Genomic DNA, 26,432 nt, shown 5'->3' on the forward strand with positions numbered 1-26,432 from the left:
TGCCTGCAGGTGTGAGTTGGGGTGTGGGCCAGGTCTCACGGGCAGCAGCAGGCTTTAGAGTAGGTCTGCAGCTCTGGGGGGAACCTCGGTGCCTGCCATCAAATCTACTACAACAAAGAGGCTCTTCTGCTGCTTCCTGCCCTCCCTCCCTGCCCCTCCATCTGCGTCGTGTGCTTATGCCTGCTGTTTCTGAAGGGATGCTGTAGTAGTGGAGAGGTGCCCTTGCTCTCCTGGACTACTACTCCCCAGTTTGGCTCTCTGGGGAGTAGAGCCTTCCCAGGGGTTGCACAGAAAGGTGCCCCACAAGAAGCAAGAGGGCAGCGTGCTGTGGGCCTCTTTTACCACCTGCTCTCTCTGGAAGGGTGTGTTAGAGCAGTGGATGTGTGTTGTCGGGCTGTTGATGTCTGGGACTCATCTCTCTTCTGGTTTGTTACCTCATGTAGATTCTTCAACTATATCCTTATCATGTTGCAAGGCAATTTATATACATGGGAAGGAGGCTGAGCCACTTCCTGAGCAGGGCTGCTGCAGACTGGCTGCATGACACTGGGCAACGACATGAGGTAATGCTCAGCTGCTCAGATGCAATGCTCCACACGTCTCTGCAGCATGCACACATCCCATCTCTCCACCCAGCTAGCAAGCATCACAGCACACATCCCATCACGACATCGACCACAACGTCACAGACATCTACCAACACTACACCAAGCATCCGACAATCTCTCCATCAGAAAGCACCAACCTTTCTGCTCTCTCAATAACGCAGTAAATTTTATGTGTGGTGGCATAAACCAATATTAATGGGCTCTTGGCAATGGGCTCTCACACTAGACAGGTGCAGCACAGAAGCAGGAAGAAGCAAAAGAAGCAATTTGAGATGGGGCAATGAGGGCAAAGGAAGACAGAAGGCGTCCCCTAGCACAAACAGGTGGTGGTGAAGGGCTGAACATTATTCAGGTGCTCTCTTCTCATTAACTCAGCAATTGCGCCAGTGCCAGCATTGGCTTTGCCTGGGAACGCACGGCCTGGTGGGAATGGCAACGTTTGCTTACTTGTAGGGATCAAGATAAAAATGGAACAGCAGGCAAAGTGTAACTTCAGGTTCCCAGGCAGTGGCTGCTTTGTGCAGCTTTTGCTCACATTTCAGGTCACCAATTTTCTTCCACATTGATTTCTAGATCAAAAAATACCAGTTTTAAAACAACTCCCAGCTGGGAGGACACTTTTGTATTCAGAGAAACTCATTGTTGTACTAATTTGCACTTTTGACAGAAGAAAAACCCAGGGAATGCCTTTGAATACCAATGGATTACCAGGAGATGTAGACAAGACGGTGTCCTGGGAGCCTGTCTCCCACTGATTTAGCAGTTTTACTCACATTTACTCTGAGCAAAGTCTTTGATATTTGCACAGTGATCTCTTGGGGCCGTACATCTTGGGAGAGGAGGACAGATTTGGCATAACACCTTCAGAGAGGGTGTAAGGGGAAACAGAAAAAACAGCCTGACCCTGGCATGCTGTGTCACCAGACTCTCCTGATGGAGGCCGAGGAACAGGAGGAAGACTCTAGCTCCCTCTCAAATGACAAATCAGAAACTAACTCACGTCGTTGCCTCCGCTATGTGCCCCTTGGGATAGCCTTTCTTGTGCTGGCTGGAGCTGCTGCAGCAACCTGGTATTTCCTAGGTAAAAATTCACGTTTTTTATCCCCAGCAGGAGGCGGAGGGGGGGTAGTCAAAGCAATGCCCAGCCCAGAGCACATTAGTGCCTCTGGGTGGCCTTTAGACCGTCACACACTGGGGTAACCCCCTCTTTCCTATGTATCACTAAGGTGACCCAGAAGTGTCTTCTCTTGGCAGACTACAGACCATGGCATCTGGAGCCATCCATCCTGCAGTTCTACTGCGGCAGCCTCCAGGTCCTCAACCACCGCTACTCCCCGGAGCTGGGGCAGGTGGAGTCCAGAGCCTTCTGGGTGGAGTCAGCTAAGCTCCAGAACATGGTGAGGGCACTTTCATCAACAGAGCCAGCCCTGAGGCTGCTCACTGAGTAGGATGAGGAAGGGCTCAGGCACCCCCACCCAAGGGCAGGCTTGGGCAGGCTGTACAGCAAGAGGGATGAAAGGTGGGATCAGGCACTGTAACATTGCCCTGTAGTTACGGGACAACGTTCTTGTTGCAGCTGAAGGAACTGATTCTTGCGACAGAGATGGGTCAGTACTACAACTCCAGCACGGTGTATGCCTTTGGGTGAGTAGCACCTGCAACATATCTGCTTGTTCCTGTGTAAACCTTCCAGTAAATTGTACTCTGGTTTCACTGAAATCTGCCCATGACAAACTTCTGCAGACCCTGCCATGACCTCTAAGCTAAGCTGGACAGTCCAGGTTCAGAATTGCTCCAGCATAATAGAGCTGGGGATATTTTGATGCTCCTCTTCGTCCCAGGTCATGATGAAAAGCCAAAACTGAGAAATTTTTCAGAGAGGCAAAAGTTCAAGAGAGTAAAAAAATATAATTGGGAAGAGATCTAAAAAAATTGTCTTGGCATTGTCAATAGAAACCAAGCAGCTGGAAATTAATTTTTCTAATTCAAGAAAGCTATTTTATGGCCTGACTCTAGGCACCAGAAGGGAGAGGCCAGATTGCAGCATGGAAAAGTTATTCCCACCAAGAAGCCTGGACCACCTGGGAACAGGATAACAGTGGAATGGGACAGATGTGGGACTACAGCTTTGCGGCTCATAACAGTAGAACAGGATAGCAGAAAAGAATTCCAGACTGATGGTCATTTGCTTCTGATTTTTTTCTATGGAAAACTAGACCCCTAAAATTGTCCTTTACCTAAGGAGTATTCCAACTTTGACATAATTCCATTTTCAGTTGGGAAAGAAAAGTTTCACTTGCACATCTTCCTCTGGCCTTTTACTGAACAAAGATGTGTTGCAACATCTCCTTGCCCTCCCCCAGCCAATTTTCTCTGCCAGCTGGTTGAACAGAACTTTCCCAGGCACAGTCTCCTGCAGCATTAATGGGTTGAGGTAAGGTATCTGGTCATAAATCATCCACTTGTCACCACTGGGAGATGAGACAGTGAAGTCTTGAGCTTCTCTTTTCAACCCCCTAGTCAGTAGTACCCAAAGGTCATTTCTACCTGAAATGAGATTACTCATTAGACAAGTCTTGATTAATTATCATAATAATTTGAGCTCATATGGTCATGAGTAAAGCCAGATGGCATGGAACGGCTTCTTCCCACAAAGCACTGACTCACACCATGGATATTGCAGCTCTCCTGCCCCACTCAGAGAGGTTCCTCTGGGTCACAACAGCGGAGTTGGAAAATCTACACAGATATGTCTGATTTATGGAGAAATAGTGCGGAGGGTAATTCTCCAGGGTTTGTCTCTCCAGTAATTCTGGAGATGATGAGCAAGAATATTTTACATGCTATTTCTCTATTAGGGAGGGAGCTCTGACCTTCTTCTTCTGGTTCACCCTCCAAATCCCTGAGAGTCAGCAGAAGGAGGCGACTGCTGAGAGGGTAAACACTGTGCTCCACCAAGAGCTCTCCACCAGCTTCAACAGCTCAGGCAGCCTGTCCTACCAGACAGAGTACAGGGTCAACCCAGACTCTCTGGTTCTCCTGGGTAAGTACCAGCTGCTCAGCTGTGGCCTGAGCAGTCAGAAATGCTCCACGATGCAGAAGGTTAGGAGAAAAGGCCAGGAGTCTATTGAAGGAGACAGAGGAAACCTGAAGAGGATGAGGGAAATAATAAGGATCAGGAGATACAATGTTATGCATTTTTTTCCTGATAGAGAAGAACTGAAGTCTGATTAAAAAAAAAAAATCCTTCCTTTGAAGGATTGAAATTATTGGAGATACACCTGACCATGATCAGATAGGTGATTCCTTTTTCACCCATCAGCTTTGGCTTCTGTAGAGCAAGGTCTTAGACAGGTCATGACTTTGATCAGCTCAGCTTGAAAATACCAAGCACTTAGGTTTGCTACTTTCCTTTGGGAGATTATTCCAGACTGCTTGATAGAGAGAACAAAAGTAACATATCTGAGTCACCACTAAGTCTTCCTCTGAGACAAAGCATCATTGTCATTTCAGTTCCTGACATATGATTTTAAGGATTATTTATTGTTGTTCACAGTGAAGGTCACAGCCTGTTTAAAAAGCTACCCATGCAAAACTGCTTCAGAGCAGCTGTTAGGTAAGGGACCAAGGATATATATGTAATCAATGCATACAAGTCCAATGGAATTTATATTTGATTGATGTAATGAGGCTTAACTTGTCAGCCTTGTCTGATCCCTCTTACAGAGTACCAAATCTCACAGGTTTTAAAATACACTGTATTTCTTCTCCTCCTCTTGGGACTCCTATTTCCAAGTTTCTTCTTCCCATGAGATGTTCAATCTCCAAGTTGCTTGTTTTGATTTTTTTTCCCCCAGGCATGCCATCTTGGATTATTCTAAGATGAAGTTTCTTTTATTATATCCTACCCATACTTTCTTTAACTTTTACCCCCACATCCCAATTGTTTTGTGAGTCGTTTTTTGGTGCCTGTAAAGAAAATTTGATTTCCTCTAAATGATTTTCACTCCCTCATCCAGTCCATCATTTTAAGGTCTTAGTCAGAAGATGCATTAGCATCTCATCAAGACATCTCCTCCCACAGTTACCATTAGCTCCTTACTTATGATTTGTTTCCAGCATACCAAATCCTATGCTCAGCCAATTTAAATGAACTTTCTTTACAAAGATATCACAAGGAAATACGCTAAATCCTTCCAAGTCAGCCCATCTAGCATTTTCCTTTTATTTGTTCACTTCATAATGCAACCCATAAACAAATAAAAATGATGGTGCCATAATTTTAGCTGTTCCCAGTTCCCTCTTATTTGCTTTGCATCTGTTTCACTGTTTTATTCATTTCAGCAAACCACACTTCTTTCTATTTTGGACTTAACACACCAGTTGTAGTTTATCCAGCTCCTTCTGCTTTCCCTAGTCCTTTCTCCCTCCAGTCAGAAGCACAGTCTGATAACTGAGACAAAAGCCAAAAATTTCTTATGCTGTTGAGCCAGGGTGACCTCCAGCCAGTGACTTCACCTCTGGTGTCATTTGCCCTGTACAGTCAGAGTGGAGAAACAGCCAGCTAAGAGCAGTCATTAGCACTTCATTGCTTTCTGGCAGACTCTTGCCGGCCTGCTCAGCTCTAAGCTCTGCCTTGAGACGCAGAGCTGCAAACCATTGACTACTGCAGGAACCTCTCCACCATCTCCAGTGCTTTATTTTTACTAACAGCCACTCAGCCGCTACTTTCCAGTACACTACCTTTCCCCCTTCCCCAAAAATCGTTCAGGACTTGCTGTTCTCTACAGGAACTCGATTTTATTAGCTTCAGATATAGGAGTACTTACTACCAGCTCTGCACAGACTATTCCCTACAGCACATGAGCTTGCCTAGGAGCCTGCCTTATGCCTGCAGGATCCTATTTTCCACAACAACTGTTTTTGCTATGACAAAACCACTCATCTCTCCCCACTGATTTGTTTGGAAGCTACGAATAACCAAAGCCCTGACCTAGGCAAACCCCCAACAACAATCCTCACACCCAGCTGACCTCACAGTGCCTTTTATTTTGGCAATTATTCCCAGTAGCACCTGATCTCTGACTGATTCCAGTTCAGCTGGGAGGCTGGAGAAAAGCCTATCTCTCTTAAAGAGTTATCCACTCTGTGGCCGATTTGCAGAGATTTGTAGCTCCTGATGGTCACTTTCTCTGCAACTCCTTTCTCCAAAGGTGGACTCTGCAAGGATGTTGAGTAGCTCATTGCACAGTGGTCATCAAAAGAGAACTCCTCTCCACCCTCAGTGACTCCCGTGTTTTTGATTGGGCATTCTTTCAAGTGGGACAGCAGATGGTGAAGGCTCTGGGAAGTGGGGCTGTGCCCTGTGATGTGGCTGGCAGAGGAGGGGAATGACTGCCTGAAGCAGTGCCCATCCCTCCTGGGAAGGGGAAGAGGTCCTGGAACAGCTCACCAAAATGGGCAAGGAAAAAGACAGAGAAGTCCCTGGTGGGCTGGAAAGCAAGAATTAGGGCTGATGGATTTGGGTCGGGGCAGAAAAACTTCTCAGAGAGATGGCCTGGGGAAGGCATGACTGAAACAAGACCCTGAAAACAGACACAGAGGTACCTGGAGGATGCCCCATGCTGAAGCTGTAGTGAGCTAGTTGCAGAAGGAAGGAAGGGAGTCCTCACCTACCATACTAGGTGATCAGATTATCTTTTTTTTATCCAGTTTATATTTTTGTTTATCTTCCTTTATATATTTTCTTTCTAACAGAATCCAGTGTGAAAGACATAGTAGTTCTGCAATCCACTCTGGGTAGGCTACCTTCTCCTTTCCTTTTGAGTTCATGACTTTATGGGAGGGATTTTCACTGGGGACAGAAAGCTCCTTGGCCTTCTGGAGTTGTAAATCCTGGGAAGGGGAGAGTAGCAGCAAGGGAGCAGCAGTGCTGCTGCTTGGCCAGATCCAAACTACATGACTGCTATGTACTGGATGGCTCTGGGCAGAGATGCCAGCTGCCAGGGGCAATGCAGCCCCTCAGACTTGTCCTGGCCCTAATGAGAACTGTGAAATAGCTGGGTATACTGGCACCACAGTGCTGATTCCAGGCCCCATGCCATGCTGCTGTTGGGGTGGGGTTTTCCTGCGTGGCTCTACATTGGATGTGCCTCATTTGGGAGTCTGTTGTCTTGGCAATGTTTGAAGATGCTTTTAGTAATTTCAGGCAGTGTTGTAAGTTCTCTGTCTGGCAGCTTGCATTAGATATGCTATTAGAAGTTCACCTTTAAGCTGATATTTACTCAAAAATCCTGGTGTGAAAGTCTTCTGAAACCTGGAATTCAGATGAGGGAGATCTAAAGTCAGGAAGAATATGGGGCTGAGAGGAGAAAGAGGTGAAAAAGTAAATAAAGCCAGTGGAAGATAACTGTGCTGTGCTGATATTTAAAGCCTGAGATAGTGTTAGGTTAACCAAGGAAGGGGGGACAGTTCTTAGAGAAACTGGGGCAATGGTACAAAAGGATCAGTGCCACCACAACATACGTAAAAGTAAACCAAGATCACTGGGATGAGTCAGCCTTACCCTAAAAAAGGGCTTACACTGATATACCAAGAGACAATCCCATATCTTAATTTCTCTTACAACCACATCTATTTCAGGTTGCTACAGGTACAGCTATGTCCAGGAGGATGATGTCCTAAGGCTGGAGGGCCCTGACTACCTGGCCTCCAGTTGTCTTTGGCACCTCCATGGCCTCAAGGGCTACATGATCAAGCTACGGCTGGAGTGGACCCTGCCTGAGTGCAGGGACCGCCTGGCGATGTACGACGCAGCCGGGCCCCTGGAGAAACACCTCATCACCTCGTAGGTGGCTCCTGAGCAGGGAGAACAGCTGGGGGAGACAGGCAGGATGGCACGACACACCACAGCAGGGGATGGTGTCAGACAACATCAAAGGAGGTTCTCCTTGATGTACAACCTGTCTGTTGTTGCTCAGCTGAAGTCACTGATGTGGGATATGTCTTAAAACCATGCTGCAGAAGCTGCTGCTGTTGGCACTTTGTTTGGTTCAGATAGCACCTTACAACTGCTGTGTGTAGATCACACAGATACCCATTGCCTCTCTTTCTCATTCTTCTCTTTCATTTGTTTACTGCTTGCTTCACTCCCATCCTTTGATCTCTTTCCTCTGAGGATCTATGGCTGCAGCCGGCAGGAGCCCATAGTTGAAGTCCTTTCGTCTGGCCCTGTCATGTCTGTTGTGTGGAAGAAAGCCATGTACAGCTACTATGACCCCTTCATCCTCTCAGCACAGGCGGTGCCCCTCGAAGGTGAGGAAGGCTGGAGGAGAGTGGCTATGGTTACAGGGAGAAGATTGGTTTTCTCCTACAGTATCACAGCTCCTAGAGGTCCTACATCCCTGTTAGGGGCAGAATTCATTCTGGATTGCAGGGGTAGTCAGTAAAAGGCAGGTTACATGGCCTCCCCGGGCTGAGGCTGAGCTGACAGAGAGCAGGGCTTTGAATGTTTGCATTTACAGCTTGTGAAGTGAACATAACTCTGCGGGAGAGCCTGGAGCTGCAGGGGAAGATCGGCACCCCACACTACCCCAGTTACTACTCGCCCAACACGCAGTGCACCTGGCACATGACGGTAAGAGCCAGCTCCCACAAGAGCATCCACCCTGTCCCCAAAACCAGGGCAGCACTCTGCACATTGTGGGGGTACAGCCAGGGCTCTCAGTCAGGTCATCAAGAGAAGCAAGAAGAGGGTGAGTGACAGCCTTCCCAGCCTCCACATAAGGTGTGTTTCTGAAGGGGAAGAAGTCTAATATTGCATGCCAGCACAGAGATGCTGTAGCTGAGGAGGAATCTGAAATCTGATCTCCAGAGGGGTTCTTCAAAACAGAACTAGATTGATAGGAATTGATAAGAATTGCCAGGCTTTGATACCAGCAGCAGAGCCACCCTGGGCTGTGGCATGGCTCCAGTTTAGAGGGTGCTTCTTTCTGACTGCAGTGTGGTCAGAGACATCTGGCCTTCACATTTGCTCTGCTCATGCCTGACTTACAAAGCGTGCTGTAACACTCCCAGGAGCCATCTGCCCTCTGCCCCCCACCCTGCACCCCCTTGTCTGCAGGTCCCATCCCTCGACTATGGGGTCACCCTCTGGTTCGACGCCTATGCGCTCAGCAGACAGAAGCACGACCTGCCCTGTACCCAAGGCCAGTGGATCATTCAGAACAGAAGGTGTGTGGTGGGGTCCTGGTTTCTGTCGCTCACTTCCCACCTGGGATAAAACAGGGATTAAACCTCTGCAGGTTCCCTGCTCACTTCAGCCACCATATGTGAGGAAGAAGGGCCATACACTGAGCTGCACTCAGTGACCACTCTTTGTGCTGGTGCCTCCTGCTTTTCTGCTAATCTTGTTCACTCTCTCCCCAGTGAACACATTTCTCACAGATTTGCTTCAAGCTACCAACCTGCTTTCTCTGTCTTGCTGTTCGCATCAGGCTTCTTAGTTTTCTCCTGTGTGTGTAACCTTGGTGTCCTCCCACGTCTCCTGTGTTTGCAAATCTGCCTGTCACCACCTCTGCAATATTATCTGTGTGTGCCATTGCCTTGCAGCCACCTCCGTACAGATCTTCCCCTTAGCTCCATATCCTCCTGCTTTGACTGCAGCCATTTCCCCTGCAGGACTTCCCACAAATAGCATCCATATGTAGCTGGGGCTACTGCTCACCACTGCCCAGGTGAAAAGGATGGAGACCTGTTGTGCTCCCATCTCCTCAAAGCTGGCTCTGAGACAGATGGATCTATAGCTTTTGGTTTTCTCCCACTTATTGCAAAATTGCCTGTTTCCCTCCTAAACCTCCCCCAATCCACCTCATTAGTGCCTTCTCCATGGTTCCTGTAGGGGTAACTTCTCTTCCTAGGAAGGATCTGATCTAGAAGTTATGTTACCCTGGCTTGGGATTTCCACTTTTTCTCTCCCTGCCTCCCTCTCTTAAACTGTCAGTGCCACAGTTTCTACAACACGGCTTCTTCAGGAAGATTATGAAGGAGAATCTCCTTACGCTATAAGAACTGAACTGCTTTGCATGGCCTGATCTCAGTGCTTTCCAGAAAGCAGGAAATGTCCAAAGACAGGAGGGTCCCTCTGGACTCTGTATCTCATGCATACTGAAAGCATTTTGTATTCCTGGTTTGCCCACAGTACCCAATCTGTGTGACCCATTCCTACCCCAGCCCCACCCAGCCCCCTTGCCCTGCTTTGTCCCTGCCTCCCTGTCCAACCCACCTTGCCTGTGTTTGCCCCTCAGGTTGTGTGGCCTGCGGACCCTGCAAGCCTACGCTGAGCGGATCCCAGTCACATCTTCTGCTGACATCGCCATCACCTTCACCTCGCAGATCTCCTTAACCGGCCCTGGTGTACAGGCAGCTTACAGTCTGTACAAGCAATCTGACCGTAAGCTTAGCTTCTTCCCTGCTCCTTTGTGGGGATCCAGCAGCCCCTCTGCACTTGGCTTGTGCTGGGAGAAACACAAGGCACAGCCCAGGAGCCCTAGGTGCCATCCACCCTTCAGGAAGATCCTCACAAATAAGTGATGCACCAGTGATCCCCCCAAAAGAAGAGGCAGTTATGTGCAAAGCTGTTTCTGCACATGTGGCCCTGCCTCTTGTGGCCAGAGCATCCATGCAACAAAACCAAAGGTCACAAAATTGCCTAAAATCTTACCCTCGAGTTAACATCACAGACTGGCCTTGAGAACTCAATGAGAAAGCACCTCTGCTTGAAGCAACATTTGTTTTGATTACAAGATCTCTTAGAGAGACCTGTTTCCTGCTCACCTTGGAATCTGTGCAAACAAGAGACGAATAAAACCGCACACAAATACACACATATGCAAATGCCACCCACAGTCTGTCTTTCCAAGGTTTCACCATCTCCCTCCTAAAGGGTGCCAGTAATGCACACCAGTCCCTGAATATGTGCACCTGTCAACGTGTCTAACAACAACCCCTTCAAGGTCCCACGTAAGTTTTGATAGTAACTCCAAAGAGCCTGTTTCAGCTTTCCCGTGGCCTTCAGGAGACTTGAAACAGCCGCGATCCTGACGTATGGTGTGCCAGACAGATGGCTGTCCTGGATATTGCCCATTGGTACCATGCAAAACAGTGAAAGCCCTTTTCCCCTGGTGTATATCCTGGCTCCATATGTCCCTGTTAAGAGCAGATGACATGGCAGATTTTGGGGAGTACAGTACACTGCAGCAGCACTCTTGTGGTCAGGAGGGTGTGCAGTTCCACCGTTTCAAGCCATGGTGCTCTGCTGCCAGGAGGTTTCCAGTCATTGGGGACTAATTACTCTCTTTTGGTTTCACAGCCTGTCCTGGGGAGTTTCTGTGTTTGGTGAACGGTTTGTGTGTCCCAGCCTGTGACGGGATCAAAGATTGCCCCAATGGGCTGGATGAGAGAAACTGTGGTGAGTGATTTCTTCTCCCTGCTAGTCCCTGGTCTCAGCAAGACACAGTCCCTTGCTCCTCCAAAGGCAGGGAGACATGGAGAGATTTGGGTGGCCAAGGCACAGCCTTGTACCTCAACTTTAGGAACTTAAACCTCTGTGCCCTTAGAAGTCTCATCCCACTGCTATATGGCTTTAGCCTGCTCTGGAAAGAGCAGTAATGCTTCTGGCTCCTGTCACAGTACAGCCTTCCTGAGAGAGTCCCCTGGGAGCAAGAGCACCAAGAGTTCCAGGCAGCCTTAAAGAAGCCCCCTACCCCCTGTCCCCCACCTTGTCCTGCTTTCCTCCCTCCCAGGGTCTACAACCAACCTCAGCCCTGGCCTACAGCCTCCTCTGCTGTCACACCCCTCAGCATCCCCCTCCCTGCTCTCACCTCCCCTAGCCCACCTGCTGCCCTTCTTTCTCCACTTTCCCCCCCAGCCATTTGTGACACTTCATCTGTACAGATCCTCACTCATATTTTGCCCCAGTTTGGGAGCATCAAAGTCCTTGATCAGCCTCAATCAGTTCTTCATGCCAAAAGCAGTTAGTGCTGATTCAGGCTCCACTCTTAGCATCTCAGAACTCCTGCAAGGCCCCATTCTCATAGGAACAGCAATTCAGGCTTAGACATGGCACCTAATTAATCTATTCTCTCACCTCTGGTGTGATGGGGGGCTCATCTTATTGCTGCCACCACTAACTTTTCATTAGTTGTTTCCTATAGATGTTTCTTTCACAGATAAAGAGCCCTGTACCACTGGAGAGAGTGGCCAGAGGAAGCTGCAGGAAAAGTCTAAAGTCAAAGGAAGGAAAAATCTTTCTAAAGAAGCTTTAATTCAGTGCTAGAAATGTGAGAGCTCACATAAGATTGCCAAAGTTGGGTTTTGTATTGTCTGCAGTGTTGCTGACAATGTGCTCTGTCCCATCATCCAGCTGTCTGATATCAGGGTTTGCATGCTTCCCTCCTGTAGACATGGATACATTTCCATCCTTAAGAAAATCTAATCTTTTCTTGAATCCCAGTATCTCCTTGGCCCCAGGGATATCATGTCGTTCAGTTCCACAGGTTGACACAGACCAAGACTGACAGAAACCCCACACTGTGTTTTCCAATATTATTTCTATTTGAAAAAGAAAATAGAAACATTATTATTTCCTTCCATTCTTATTCTCTTGCCACTAGTGCCTCTCTGATTATTCACTCTATGTTGGTATGGAACAATCCCTCTCTTTAAAATCAAAGTTCGAGTTGCCTCAGACCTTTTTGTACCTTTAGTCATCTAGAAGCTTCACGCTATTGATGAAAAAATTATAGTCATTGCAGTAAGAAAATGGTACACACAAACAGAACAAGATCCTGCTATGGAAATCTGTGGACAGAAGTCAAACTCTGTGGTGGGCAGGCAGCTTAGACCCATCTCCATCCTCCAGTGTCCACCAGGGCTCACGGACATTCTGGAATCCTGTGTTGTTCAGGACTCAGCTGCAAGGGGAAGTGCTGGTTTGTGTGGAACAGTGACCCATGAGCTGGGGTTGACAGCAAGGCAGGAGGAACAGTGACCTCACCAGACAGGATGCCGTCCTACAAAACCCTAACAAGGCAAGCAGACCAGGACTGGTGGTGGTAACTGAGGAGTCCATGGACCTCAAGACAAATACATAGTGCTGAGGTGGGTCTGAGGCGAAGACAAGAAAAGTTAAGTCAGCAACAGTGCAGTGTAAGACAGGGTGCAGGCATAACTAGAATGCAGATCAGGCAAAAGCTACACAGCTGCACTGAACCAGAGCTGGTCTCAAGCACAGCCTATGAGGTGGGGGTAGAGGCTGCAGAGACTCCAGGACTTATGACCCTGACCTCACACCTTGTCTGCCTGATTCCCACATGCTTCCCTCCTGTGCAGTGTGCCCTGCAAAGTTCCAGTGCCATGAGGACAGCACTTGCATCGAGTTCAGCAGGGTCTGCAACCAGCAGCTGGACTGTGTCAACGGGAGTGATGAGGAGCACTGCAGTGGAGGTAGGGAGGGGACAGTGCTGGGATGACAAATGCCCACCCCTGTGTTCAAACCAAGGCTGTCTGTAGAGTACTTCCCACATGACATAAGGGCACCATCGGGGAGTTAGCTCGCCCAGCCTCCTCACAACGTTTGTGAGCTGTTTGTCTGTTCAGGAAATTCCCTGTCATCATTTATGGAGTTCCCCCAAGCTCTTCTGCTGCCCTTTCTCCTCATTTAAAGGACTTCAGGCTGTATCTACAACCAGCTGCCCTCTCTCAGTCTTGGCTTCCCTTCCTTTTTGCAGGGGTCCCCTGTGGTCCTTTCACCTACCGCTGTGAAGATGGGACCTGTGTGAAGAAACCCAACCCGCTGTGTGACACCACTGCAGACTGCAAGGACCTGTCTGATGAGAATCACTGTGGTGAGGAAATGATCAGCCACACGTCAGCCAGGCAGGTTCAGGATGACACGTAGCTGCAAGTTGCCCCATTTTCTCCCACCACCCAGAAGAAGCAGCCACCCTCCCTTGTTCCACCACCTCAGTCCCACAGTACCAGTGTGCCTGCTCCACCCTGCAGTGGCAGGGACAGCAGCAACAAGCCAGCTCTGCGCTGAGTGTGAGCGAGCTCTTGCTCTTTGGACAGCTGCTCCCTGCCTCCTTCAGGCAGAGGCATCAGGCCAGACAGACATGCCTGACAGGCCAGATTCAACCTACAGGCTGCCTGTTTGACCACTCTGTCAGCTAATATGTCATTGTTCAAGGCTCCAGCCAGGAAAATCACCCACATCTGCATGGCCACTGGCAGGGAGAGAGTTAATATTTTGATTTCCCTACTTGTTTTTTTTTCTGGAGCCTCAGGAGGCAGTGAAGGAGAATGACAGGGAGGGTTTCCTGACAGCACAGCAGTTAGCACAGTCAGCATGCTACCCCAAAGGCATCCCCAGGCTGCAGCTGGAGGTGGGGAATGCTGGGAGGGAGTGCTCACTAGACCTGTCCTGGGCAGTACATAAAGCATGTGCTGGCTGGGTAAAACAAGCAGTAAGAGGTCAAACTCTTCAGTTAACTAAGTAGGAATGGAAGGGCAGGCATAGTGTTTCATGTTCCCTTCCTTCCCTGAAGTACCTGCTGTGTCTCCTCCTCAGACTGTGGGATGCAAGCCCCTCTCAGCAGGATTGTGGGTGGTATGAATTCTGTGGAAGGGGAATGGCCGTGGCAGGCCAGCCTGCAAGTTCGGGGCCGGCACATTTGTGGGGGAACACTCATTGCTGACCGCTGGGTGGTCTCAGCCGCGCACTGCTTCCAGGATGAGAGGTAAACAGAGAGGGGAGGTGCTGGTAGAAAGATTTGCATTGCTTTCCACGTCATGCATGATGGGAGACTATTCTGACTGATGAAAATATCATGGGGCAGCTGCACTCCTCCTCTGGCACCTCAGCCATGCTTCTCCATGCCATTCCAAAATATGCAGTATTATCTAGTGGTGTGTGCAGAGGAAAGGGGGCAATGCTGAGATTCACAGAGCAGCTTCCAGGGTGCAGTGATAGCGGAAGATGCTGCACAGCTCCACCTTTGTTTTGGCTCTGTGTTGTCCCCACACTGTCACAATGATGGGGATGTCAGCATGTGCTAGGATGGGGATAGCATTACCTGCAAAGTGTGCCCTTTGGGTCCCATGCTCCTCTGCTGCATCCTACAGGCTGGCCTCCCCCTCCATCTGGACCGTTTACTTGGGTAAATACTTGCAAAATGCCACCGGCCACACAGAGGTGTCCTTCAAGGTTATCCATCTCTTTCTTCACCCTTATTATGAGGAGGACAGCCATGATTATGATGTGGCCCTGCTCCAGCTGGATCATCCTGTGATCATCTCACCCTTAATCCAGCCCATCTGCTTGCCTGCTCCATCTCACATCTTTGAGCCTGGCCTTCTTTGCTGGATCACTGGCTGGGGAGCCCTCAAGGAAGGAGGTAGGTTCAAGGTCTCTTGGTGGCCTACTGCAGCAGTGCTGAGGCAGAAACATAGGTTCAGATGGGTCATAGGCACAACAGGCTTCTGTTCATCCCAAAACATTGTGCCTCCTTCACTCCTTCTGATTTTGGGTAATAGGTTGACCAAAGTTACCTGTTGAGTGCCCTGAAACCTCATGTGGTGAGGCAGGCATGGCAGTCTGGTAATCTGTATGGGAACAGTGTGTGTTTCCTCATTCAAAGACTAGAATAGCCCTTCTGGTCAGTTTAGTGCCTTCACCCACTTACAGACTTATTCCAGCTGCTTCCCAACTGGAAACACTCAGGAGACTATATAGAACTGGACACTCCTGGTTTGTACTCTTAGACAGAAGAGCTTAACATCCCTTTCAGTGAGAAACAAACCCAAGACTCTGACAACCCAGAGGTTTCCCCAAAGCAGAATACTCCTTGTCCCAAAAGCTGAAGTACCCACAACATATGCCTGTAGGGAAAGGAATGAAGGGGAATTTTATGCCTTCCACCCAGAAAAAGTGCTCTGCTCAAAGTCAGAGACTGTGATGCCAGTGGAGAGCAGAACAGAAATTCCAATGGCAGGTTTCAGCATGCAGTGAGGTAGCCATGGTCTAGGGGAAGTTCCACCATAGCTCACCTGTGCTAATTTTGGTGCTCTACTTTTCAGGGCATATCAGCAATGTTCTGCAGAAGGTGGATGTGCAGCTCATCCAGCAGAACATCTGCAGTGAGGCTTATCACTACATGATTACTCCCAGGATGCTGTGTGCTGGGTACTACCAGGGCAAGAAGGATGCTTGCCAGGTGACACAGGAGTTGTGGGATCAGGGTTGACTACCAAAGGTGGGATGTGTCCCAAGTCTCACAAATGCAATGCACAGCCTGAAATGAGGGGGAAAAGACCATATAAGGTCACTCTCCCAACACTTCCTCTGATCTAAGCAGCCAACAACAGGTCTCATGACCACTTCTTCCCAGCATCCTTCCCTTAGGATCCAAATACAGTTAAATTACCCTTTTCTCATTTCAGCCCATTCTCCACTCTACCTCCCACTTCCAAGTCAGGTGACTACATCAGTCTCTTACACCCTCAGCCTCTTTAGCACCTGTCATACACAATAACCTGTGTGCTCTTTCATTACTATTAATCTCAAGGAATTCCTCTCTGCCACCCTTCATGGAATCCAGTTAAATTCCAACAATCATCCTTGCCTGCCACATCCTTGGAAATGCCATGAGGGCCAGGAGGCATCAGTAGAGCAATCAGCTTTTTGGGCTGAGGGGGAGGAATTTGCATGATGAAGGAATAACTGCATCAGATGTTTGCACTGGAGACTGTTTTTGACATCTTTTTAAAGTACAAGGAATGTTACAGATGTCCCAGGCATGAGTTGAGGGGATACAGGGATCTGTATACAGAGGGGCTCAAAGACAACCTAATCAGGCAGCAGCAGAAGCTGGTGGATCACCACCACTTGATTTTACTTTTCTTTTTTCTAGGGTGATTCTGGAGGTCCACTGGCCTGCAAAGAACCCAGTGGCAGATGGTTTCTGGCTGGTTTGGTCAGCTGGGGAATGGGATGTGCACGTGCAAATCACTATGGAGTATACACCAGGATCACTCAAGTGCTGGGCTGGATGAACCAAACCATGAGCTGACAAAAGTGCATCTCTGTCTTCTCCCCATCACACCTACACTCACATGGCACTCATTCCTGATCTTGCTCACTTGCCTCCCAAAGAAAGAGAATGTGGGATGCTGTCAGACCCAGGATGCTCTTCTGAACTAGGTAAAAAAAGGCTGCTGCAGAGATTGTGGAGAAAAGCAGGCAGACCCCTGCTTTTTTTTTTTTTTTTTTTTCTCCCTTAGTGCTTCCCAGGGAGCATCCCAAGGGGTTTTTAGGCCATCCATCCAAAAACAGGGAGAAGGGAGGTAGGTGGGGGAGTTTGGGGCAATGACACACAGCAATAGGCCCAAGCTGATGGTTTCTGAGAAGAGGAATAAGGGGATTTGAACTTTCCATGAACCATGTGATTCAGCCACAGTCTTATGCTGGAACATTTGCTGAAAGAAAATGTGACTGATGTAGTTAGAGATTCCAGTAACTGTGAAATCAATCTGCCTCCCTCTTCCTTCCTGCTGCTTATCCTTCATCTCCCTTCCCCTCCCATCACTCCTCCTCTTCCATCTCCCTAATTGCTTCTTTTCTTAGCTGGCGTGTGCTGCTCAGCGTGCTGTTCAGCTCAGTCAGCCAACTCTTCACGTCTCACTGACTCCCAGGCACGAGCCCAGCATCGCACCCCCGAGCACGTGTCCTGCCTCCCTGCTGGAGCAGCACCCAGCCTCCACTGCTGCACTTCCCCCAGTAAAAATGCTGGAGCAGACTCCCATCCCCTTCCTTCAGCCCTTCTAAATACCTTTAACATCAGGGCATCTCAACCTCTCCCATCTCCTATCTCAGATAATGCAGGAGATGAAGGAGAAGGCTTCAGGGCACAGGGCTTAAACTGCAACTGCTGCAGGTTTGGTTTTCAAACTAAAGATACACGTGTGTGTATGTGTCTGTGTGTGTACATAATTGGCCACTCTCTGGAATTATAAATAAAATTAATTTGAGGATTTTTTTGGCTCTAGTTTTCCTCACTCTGCTAAAAAATTTTCTTGAGGTTTGTATATTTTTGACCAAACTCCAGTCCTGGCACTGGCAACTGGCAAAAGGTTCCACACCCCTGCCCACCCCCCGCCATCAGATGTCCCTGGGATCAATAAGTTCACTAGCCAGGTGGTCCTCACTTACTGTTATGATTTAGGGCTGCAGATAAGCAAACCTGCTCTGTAGCCCAGCTGCCTGCACTGGGGATGCAGCAGCACAGACACAGTGGGAAGCACCTCCAGCCCCCAGAAGACAGGCACAGTACAAGCAGCTTCTGGTGGCTCCAGGTGATGAATCCAAACTCCTTTTCTCCAACTCCCACCCCCTTACAGCAGCAATGAATTCTTGCCACTTAAAATGAGAGGCGGCAAGGAGAACAGACTGTGAATTTTATTCAGGAGTCTTCAGACACAGCAGTGAAGCAAACACCCTGCTCCCCAAAACTGGGATCTGCTTGGTGCTGGCTGACACAACATGAGGTACCAGCATGTTCATGGTACCCAGGCAGCACCATTCTCCTTCTCACACTGCTGGCACAGAGCTGCTTTGGGGGGACAGGGGGGGAGGCACCAAGGAATGTGATACCCAGCACAGGGACACCTCCGAGCCATACAGGTGGCCCAGAAAAGGACGGTGGCTCTGCATTTGTCCCCAGGCCACAAGCCCACACCAGTTGCCTGCAACAGTGAAAGGGCAAGGGCTGGTCCTTCCACAGCTGCCACCACCTCGGTCCGCATTTGCATCCAGGGTGCTCAGGAAGGGACCGCAGAGCTGCAGTGGCTGATCGCTGATGTCCCCACCAGGGGCCACTGTGACATTAAGGAAAGCCAGACTGCCAGGCATAGGAGGGGGCTGTGGGCTCCCGCTCCTACAGCAGCTCAGGGGCTCCATGCAGCATCTGCCCTCCTCCAGGGCTGGAAGCTCAGGCCTCCGAGGTGAGTTTGTAAAAAAAAATGGCTGTATGTGAAGAGTGAAGGGGGCTGGGGGCGTCACTGTGGGAGAAAGGGCTGCCATACACTGCAGTACAAAAATAAAGATATAAACAAGAAATGAAAAGGCTGGAGTGGAGTGTTCAGATCACATCCTCAGATCTCTGGCTTGTAACAGCTAGAGAAGGAGAGAGAAAGAGAAACACAATCAATGGTAGGGAAAAAAAGCAACTGAGCATGGAGGGGAGAGTGAGAAACAGAAAAGGGGAAATGACAGAGGAAACACAAACAGAAGAAAAAGAAAATAAATGAGGGTGGGAAAATAGAACAGAAGGAAGAAAAAGTCCATGTGATTAACATACACTGAGTCTTAAGATAATAACACTCAGGTCCCACAGCCACAGAGGGAGAGAGAAATGTCAGCCAGCTAACAAGTGTCCTCCATCAGGACTGGTGGAGATTGACACTGAGCATCTCCAGTTTAACAGGAGCCTCACAGTTCTGCAGTATGGAGAGGAATCCTCTTTCTAACACTCTCCCTACCCAGCCCCACACTTGTCGGCCAGCCAGCCTTCCTAAGCAGGAGGCAGAGCAGAGAAGCTCATTTTCCACACAGCTGTGAGAGCATCTGCAGTGGGGACCAGCTGCTTCTGCTCTGCCTTTGCCACCTTTCCCACTGCATTCTCACCCTGGCAGAGCCTGTGGAGGAAAAGCTCAGGGAAGGAAAAATAACAGGCTGCCTTCTGCAAACTGCCCGGGCTGGCAGGCAAAGGAGCTGCGGACGCAGTCTGGAGGAGCGATCTGGCATGCATGTCACGCAGACACGTGGCAAAATTCCACCCCTTCCCCAAACCACCCCAGCCTGCTTTGCATTCATTTCCACCCCTCTCCCAGCTGCACTCTCCTTTCTGCTGCCAGAGCCTCTGGTCCACAGCCATAGGATCTGCTTGGCAGGTAAAGGCACGCATAGGATCAGAATATGTAAAGCCACCTTAGGGATGAGTCAACCTCACACCTCCCTCCTTCCCCTCCCCAAGCTCTACAAACCAGGGCCATACCCACAAGAGGGAAGTGAGTCACTCATGCAGAGCTCAGGCTGGCAGGAGCTGGGAGTGCAGACAGGTAACATACCTGCAGAGGAGGAAAAGTGAGGAGCAGAGAGAGACAAGGCCCTGGGCAGAGACCACTCTGAGCCCTGAGGGACAAGGAGAGCAGAGGGAAGGATGCTGGAGGCTGGCGAGTGGGGCAATGTGGGAGGTAGATGGCAGTGCTGGGATGGACACGGAAGGGAGCAGGAGGGAGGGTCCGCAGGAAGAGAGTTTAGCACAATCCCGAATAGATGGACGGTCTGCAAATAAAAATAAAACCGTAGATAAACCAAACAGTTTAAAGTACAAAGCAGCAGCCATGGTAACAGCTCTCCCCTGACAGCTTTATCTCCAGAGAGACTCCAACTCCTGGAGAGGACAGCCCCCACACCCCACACCTGTTCTAATCCTTCCCTGCTGCTAGCTGTGAGCTCTCACCAGAAAGGTGGACGAGTCTATGCCTGGGGGGTTATTTTTATCATTTTCCTCAGGGATTTGCTGCACCTTTCTCCTCTGCTTCTGCTTCTGCCTCTGCCTCCTCCTCCACCTCCTGCTCTTCCTCCTCCAGGTCCTCCTCTGTGTTCTGTGGCCCAGCATGTGGGACAAAAGGAAGAAAGAGTGGAAATGCTTGCAAGATGAGCCATGGCAGTTCTTTCTGACACACAACGGAACAAAGCAATTGTCATAACACTGGAATAAAAAGGGACTTTTCACCATGGCCAAGACAATTCTAGGTCAGGGAACAGAGAGGGTTGTTTTCCTCTGGAGTATCACATCAGGGTATCTAACCCACTTACAAGTGCTGTGACCCCACCGTCCAACAACTGCCATCAGTTGCTAGTGTTCCTTCCTGCATCCTGGGTGCCTACAGAATGTCATGCACTGCACATGTTTCTGTCCTTCCCTCAAATGGGGAGCAGGAGATATCTGCCCTTCAGGCTGAGACTCAAAAAGGACAGAGAATGCTGCAAAACCTTCAGAGAAATAATGCCCTATAGGCAGTGATACACACAGAATGGGCATGAGGAGGCATGAGGGGGATGTTAGAGTAGCATGAGAGGCGCCAGGATGACTTGCTAAAGCCACACAACCACACACCATCCCTCCAACACACATACTCCTCTATTGGGCAACGGGTGTAATGCCACAGTGCTGAACACCAGGGCAGGCCCCTGTATTTCACCACTGAGGTGCCCCACTGTTGCAAGGGAGAGAGAAAAGAGAGAAGGAGCAAAGAGCAAAGGATCTCATAGGCAATGGGAGCAGGGCCATAACAAAGTTAATCTCACCTTGGCTTTGTGGCTGGGCTCAGAGCTCAGGCCATTGGGGGAGTTGTACAACTCCTTGGAGACCACGCACAGGAATTCTGTCTGATCCTCATTCCCATAATTATAGGATGAGCCAATGTTCACAAGCTAGAAAAGATGAGAGCAAGAATCACAAGCACATATTCCTGGAAACACCCACTCCACCTGGGGAGCAAGGCAGAAAGCCCATCATGCAGCACTGAGTCCAATGCATAATCCTGTTGGAAAGGCCTCATAACTAAGCCAAGGAGACAACACAGAGAAGCAGGAGAGAAGTCAGCCAGGATGCAAAACAGGCTGGCCTCACACAGTATCCTCTAAACCTCTAGAAAGGGGCAAGAAAGAGTCATTGATTGAGCATGATGAGTCAATCAATGACTTACCCAGTATTCTCAGAGAGGGAAGGAGCCTTGCCCGGCAACTGTATGGTATCCATGATCTTTTCCCCAGAAGACAACTCCTTCTCCCCCTGCTCTGCCTTACCCATACCTGCTCAAAGCGCCATCCATCTGACATAGTGGAAACCATCTGAGTGAGCTCCTCTTCCTGGCACTGCAGCACACGGTAGACATGCTTAGGAGGCACCTGAGAGCAAAATTGCAGAGCACACTGACAACTGTCACATGCTAAAAGCTGTTCCCCTCCTGCAGAATGAAGTGGTAATACCCCTCCTTGACAGACCTGTCCTCTTCCCCATGTCCCAGGTGAAAGGGGAGTGGGAACCACAATCCAGCTTTCTCCTGTGCTGTCACCGGAGGCAAGAACAGTATCTCTTCTGAAGAGTAGGGACTGAGCTGAGTGCTCCCTGCATTGTCCCCAGAAGATACTGCCCTCTTTTGATGGGGAGCATGCACTTGTAAGTACAAAATAATTTTTGCAAATGCAACAAATGCTGAGGGAGCTTTGCAGCACAAAGTGGCTGTGCTGCTGGAGGCTTACAATCTGAGGAAGACAAGATGAAAAGTGAGATAGCAGACAATCCTCCCTCTAAGAAAGATTTTCAAAGATTGCTGGCCAAGACAGGGTGTGATTGTGCCACAGGATTGATTATTTGTCCGCATTTAACTCTTTCACAGCTATCTCTTCACCTGTTTCCTCCAGGTTTCTCTACAGGTATTTCCATGCTCTTCATTGTGATTACACTCCCAGGACTCCCCACACCAGTCCTCCTCCCCATGACACCTTTGCTCTCCTCACAAACATTCCTCTATATCACACAGTAACCAGCTGCCTTCTTCCAAAAGCTAGAGGAGCTCACTTAGTTTCAGGGGCTACACCCAGCATTACTTCTGGGATGAAAAGCAAGACTGCAACTTGTTTATTGTAACTAAATTGGTGGTAGCTTGTCCCCTGCAAGATTTTGCTGCATTGGGATTAGCACATAATCTCTAATTAGTTGTTTCCTTCCGTTCCTTGCTGCTTCTCTCAAGTCTTCTCTCACTCTGGACTCACCTCTCTCCTTTTTTACACCCCCTGCTTTCCCCACCCCACTCCATCTTGCCATACCTGTGTTACTGTGTAGTCCTTCTCCTCCATTCGATCCTTGATTATTCGGATCAAAGGACCAATGTTATAGAACTCAGCTTCTTCAAGGATCCCTGAGAAAGACAGACAGAAGGACCACAAAGACAGAAAGTTAGCAGCCCGTCTTTATTTTTTGACTTGCAAAAGATCAATTCTAAGCCTCACAAGGTCCATAGGGAGAAATTATATTACTGCTTTTCTTTTTAACAGGCTTGAAACCCTTACTGCAGAGAATTGAAACTTGGCTCTCTGCATCTTGTTTCTAATGCCCACCCCAACTTCCTTATGCTGCCTGCTACTACAGAAACAGGCACTGCCAGTGAAGGCTTGTGCTGAGGACTGCCAATACCTTTCCCAGATACCTGACCAAGGAGAACAACTGTAGGCTTCAGTCTCTCTCAATGACCATTTGTCTGACCTTGCTCAGACTTTCTTAATAAGGCAGAAAACAAAAACTTGCAGTTCTGACAAGTCACCAAAAGACCCTAGAAAAGCCTAGCTTACCTCCTAGGCCACTTGGAGTTGCAGCCCCATATGACTTTATATGATCTTTGGCTCTATTCCCTGTGCTTCAACTTAAAAGAGGTAAATGGAAATGTTTTTGTTTTTTCCTCTATGGTGTTTACATCCATCACCTCTCCTGAGACTCACCTGTTCGCTAACAGGCCTTCAGGAAAAGGGAGGTGGTTCCCAGAGAGTCAGTGAGGGAAAGTTGGCTGGAAGCCAACACTCACATGTTCCCAGGGCAGTACAAAGAAAATATAGATGGGGAGGTCCCTCACTACCTGACACACTCAGACCTCTTCTGTGTCTCTCATTCAGCAGTGAATTGTCTACTAGGTTAGTCTTATGCCAGCCTAAATGTTTGCAGCAGGATAAAAAAAGGCAATGCAAATGAACTGGGCTCCTGTTTATGTTTCAGATTTGATATTAAAACCTGCAGATGAACTCTCTCTGATCCGAGGCTTACAAGAAATGTAAAGTAGGAAACACCTCAAAATTGTGCTTATTACAATCCTGTACCATTAGTTGGGTATATTTTTGGAATTATAACTGGTAAGACTATTCAGAAGAAAAGCTTCCTTGCTTTAGGTAAAAATGTCTAAGAAAGGCAAGAAGACAAATGACCATGCAGAAACCATGCTTGGCAAGGGCTGGACAGCACAACCTGTATTTGGAATTGGCTCCTTATTACACCCTAGCATGCAAAAAATAACAAGGCACTGTGGACTGCTGACTGGTAACACTGTGATGTCACTAAGTCATTCTATTAGACCCACTGTCAACCTCAGATGAAGGATTAGTTTGTCTGACTTGTTCCACTGGAATTTCTGCAGTCCACAACCATGAGAGCACAAGCAGCATAACAGTGCATATCACTGATTAATGATGGTCTTTATTGCAGTCAGTAGAAGAGATGAACTTGGTTTTGTTTGGTCTATTGGGCTTTCATTCCTAATTAGAAACAGACATTAATAGAAAACTCAGTCATAGAGCCTGGTTAAAAGTAGATCAGGAACCAGTAAAAAATGGCTTATTGAGGCTCTAAGATCCTGCCTACTTCTGTCTTGGTGACATCTCTGCTGGGCAGTTGTGATGCCACAACACCTGCAAGGATGCCTTCCTCACCCACTGCAAACCCCTTTAGTAAAGGAGATATTGTCATACTTCGCAGGGATAGCTCTCTGAAATCCCCCCACATCAACATCCAAAACAAGAACAAGAGACAACAAGATTGACCACAAGTCCTATTTTTCCTAAATATGGGAAGTGGGATTTTTCTGAGCTCCACAACTCACCCTCTTCAGCCATATCTTTATCCAGGACCAGTTTCCCATGACGGAGGAAATTCAGAATGGGTCCAAAGTAAGTGGGGTCCCGATCTATTAGGTATGCACCAGTTTCGTCCTAGCAACAGATATAGATCACAAGGAGAAAAAACCCAAGGAAAACTGTAACCAACTGTAAAATACCCTAGAATACAAGAAAATACAAACCTAAGCAAAAATGTCCACTATTTCTAAGATTCTTTGGAAACCATCAGTCCCTGAGAGTCCCTAGCCAAGTCAGTCCAGCTTGGATTTTAACTCCTGTATTGATCTGCTCAGCATGCCCACCTCAGCATGAATCAATCCAGATGAAAAAGTCAAAAAAATAGGCCTCAGCCTCTTTGTGTAACTGTGAATCCCGGCCTGGTGCAAGAGAGCAGAGACCGCCTTACAGGAACAAGGCTGAGTCAGGCAGACACAGCTGGGAAGTAAACCCAGGATGTGGGGTGACAAAGAGGAAGGAGAGCAGGAGCAGAGGGGAGATGGCCTCTCTTTTCCCCAGCTCAGGAAGGCAGGTGCCAGGCTACAACAAGGTGGAATCTGGCATGGGGAAATCCTTCCCGGGAGAGTGGGGGCAAAGAGCAGGCATTTCTCACTCAGTTGCTCCTGCAGCTGCCGGGGTCTGGCGCCATCCCTGCATCCCTCCAGCCCTCCCCATGCTCGGTGGGGCACGGTGCGGGAGGCAACCCAGCTGCCTTACCCGGTCCGACTGCAGCTCCTCGCCCTGGCACAAGCGACACAGGAAAGATTTCTGCTCCCGACACAGGGTCTGCCTGGTGGTGAGGAACACGGTGCCCCCCACATTGAGCCTCACCCACTTGGCCTGGGTGCCAGCGGGTGGCGGAATGTCCCAGGTGCAGCGTAGCCCCACGGCGCCCTGCATCTCCTCCCTGCCCTCCATCCTCATCCTCACCCCCACCTCCCCCACGGCGTGCAGGGACTGCCGCAGGTGCTGCCTGTCGGAGAATGCCGGGATCTGTAGTTTATCTGCCTCTCCCTCCGCAGCAGCCGTGTTTCCCGGGGACCAGGATCTTCCCTGTGACTACCAAGGGAGTCCTGAGAGGAGGAAGGTAGCTCGACGCTGGAGGATATCACTGTAGCTGTTGGGGTGGGCAAAGCCACAGCTCCACAGTGCTGACAGTCCCTTGGCTTTTCCCCTGTTCCCGTTTTCACAGACCATGGGCCGGTCAGCACTCCGGAGGTGCAGGGTGTTATGCAAAAATCGTCGGCATTTATTTCCACAGACATCCTCTCTTTAAAAGGTTCTGGGAACTGTAGTTTCGCCGGGACATGCACAAAAGGGTGATGGGAACTGTAGTTTTCCCAGCTCGCAGTTCCTGCAATGAGGATGCTGTAACGAAGGGCACTGCACACATGACGCCAGCCCTGCGGCCGGTACTCTGCCTGCTTCCAGTCCTGGGTCTTGTCTGCAAGCTTCCTCGGAGACAGGAAGCACAAGCTGCTTCCTGGCAGTCGGCAGACTAAGCCCCTCAGGGCTGTACTTCACAGCATTCCCTTCAGGACATCCATTACCCCAGGCTCAGTGCTCAGTGCCACATCAGTTGCCATACTTTCTTGCAGCAAAATATGCAGACAGTTGCCTTCTTGCTAACATACGTAGGGACAGTTCTGGGAACTGTATTTTGGATCTGTATGAAGTGCTGGCAGGGGGCAGGAATCATTTTTCTTCCAGGTCAGAGGAGTTGCTGACTCAGCAAACTCCCCCCCCTGTGCTGCTCTACCAGCGCAAACCACCCACGTCCTTCCCCTGGGCTCCTGCCATCCCTGTTTGTGTCTAGGCAAGAGAGCTCAGACTGTAACTCAGCTCTCTGTGGAGTTTTACCTCTGCCCCAGGCATGTATCACCTGCCGAGGCTAATGTGCCAATCCCGTGTTATGGAATCTAGCCCTGCCTCTGCCACTCGCTCCTGCCAGGCCAAGCCTGGTGCTCAGCAGTTCATGCCCCAGGGGACTCTGTTCAAACACACTCCTTGGCACAGAAACAATCTGAACAAGCTCTCTCCAA

At 49.1% G+C, this 26,432-nt stretch overlaps 2 protein-coding genes across 6 annotated transcripts; one reads left to right on the top strand and one right to left on the bottom strand.

Annotated features, from left to right (window-relative positions):
- Nucleotides 1-1,541: 1,541 nt before the first annotated feature.
- Nucleotides 1,542-16,878, top strand: TMPRSS6 (transmembrane serine protease 6). Its single transcript, XM_036401100.1, has 17 exons — nucleotides 1,542-1,689; nucleotides 1,863-2,005; nucleotides 2,185-2,252; nucleotides 3,467-3,651; nucleotides 6,366-6,407; nucleotides 7,251-7,455; nucleotides 7,786-7,922; nucleotides 8,132-8,244; nucleotides 8,731-8,840; nucleotides 9,914-10,059; nucleotides 10,978-11,076; nucleotides 12,999-13,112; nucleotides 13,397-13,513; nucleotides 14,236-14,404; nucleotides 14,790-15,061; nucleotides 15,744-15,880; nucleotides 16,577-16,878. Exons 1-17 carry the CDS (start codon nucleotides 1,542-1,544, stop codon nucleotides 16,733-16,735), a joined length of 2,364 nt encoding a protein of 787 aa, XP_036256993.1. The 3' UTR covers nucleotides 16,736-16,878.
- A 1,226-nt stretch (nucleotides 16,879-18,104) lies between these two features.
- On the bottom strand, nucleotides 18,105-25,604 carry KCTD17 (potassium channel tetramerization domain containing 17). 5 transcript variants are annotated; one of them, XM_036400236.2, is made up of 7 exons: nucleotides 25,108-25,604; nucleotides 24,378-24,486; nucleotides 22,561-22,652; nucleotides 21,544-21,639; nucleotides 21,037-21,162; nucleotides 19,718-20,007; nucleotides 18,105-18,837 (listed from the first exon to the last, which is right to left on the bottom strand). In XM_036400236.2, the coding sequence occupies exons 1-7, from the start codon at nucleotides 25,312-25,314 to the stop codon at nucleotides 18,816-18,818; spliced, it is 942 nt and encodes a 313-aa protein (XP_036256129.1). In that variant the 5' UTR covers nucleotides 25,315-25,604; the 3' UTR covers nucleotides 18,105-18,815. The 5 variants fall into 5 exon arrangements, with proteins under 5 accessions (XP_036256129.1, XP_036256130.1, XP_036256133.1 ...); XM_036400237.2 differs by having other exon boundaries at nucleotides 19,791-20,007; nucleotides 25,108-25,603; XM_036400240.2 differs by having other exon boundaries at nucleotides 19,718-19,790; nucleotides 25,108-25,602.
- Nucleotides 25,605-26,432: the final 828 nt, after the last annotated feature.

The sequence above is a fragment of the Molothrus ater genome, chromosome 5 (genome assembly GCF_012460135.2).
Source record: "Molothrus ater isolate BHLD 08-10-18 breed brown headed cowbird chromosome 5, BPBGC_Mater_1.1, whole genome shotgun sequence".
Taxonomy (NCBI): domain Eukaryota; kingdom Metazoa; phylum Chordata; class Aves; order Passeriformes; family Icteridae; genus Molothrus; species Molothrus ater.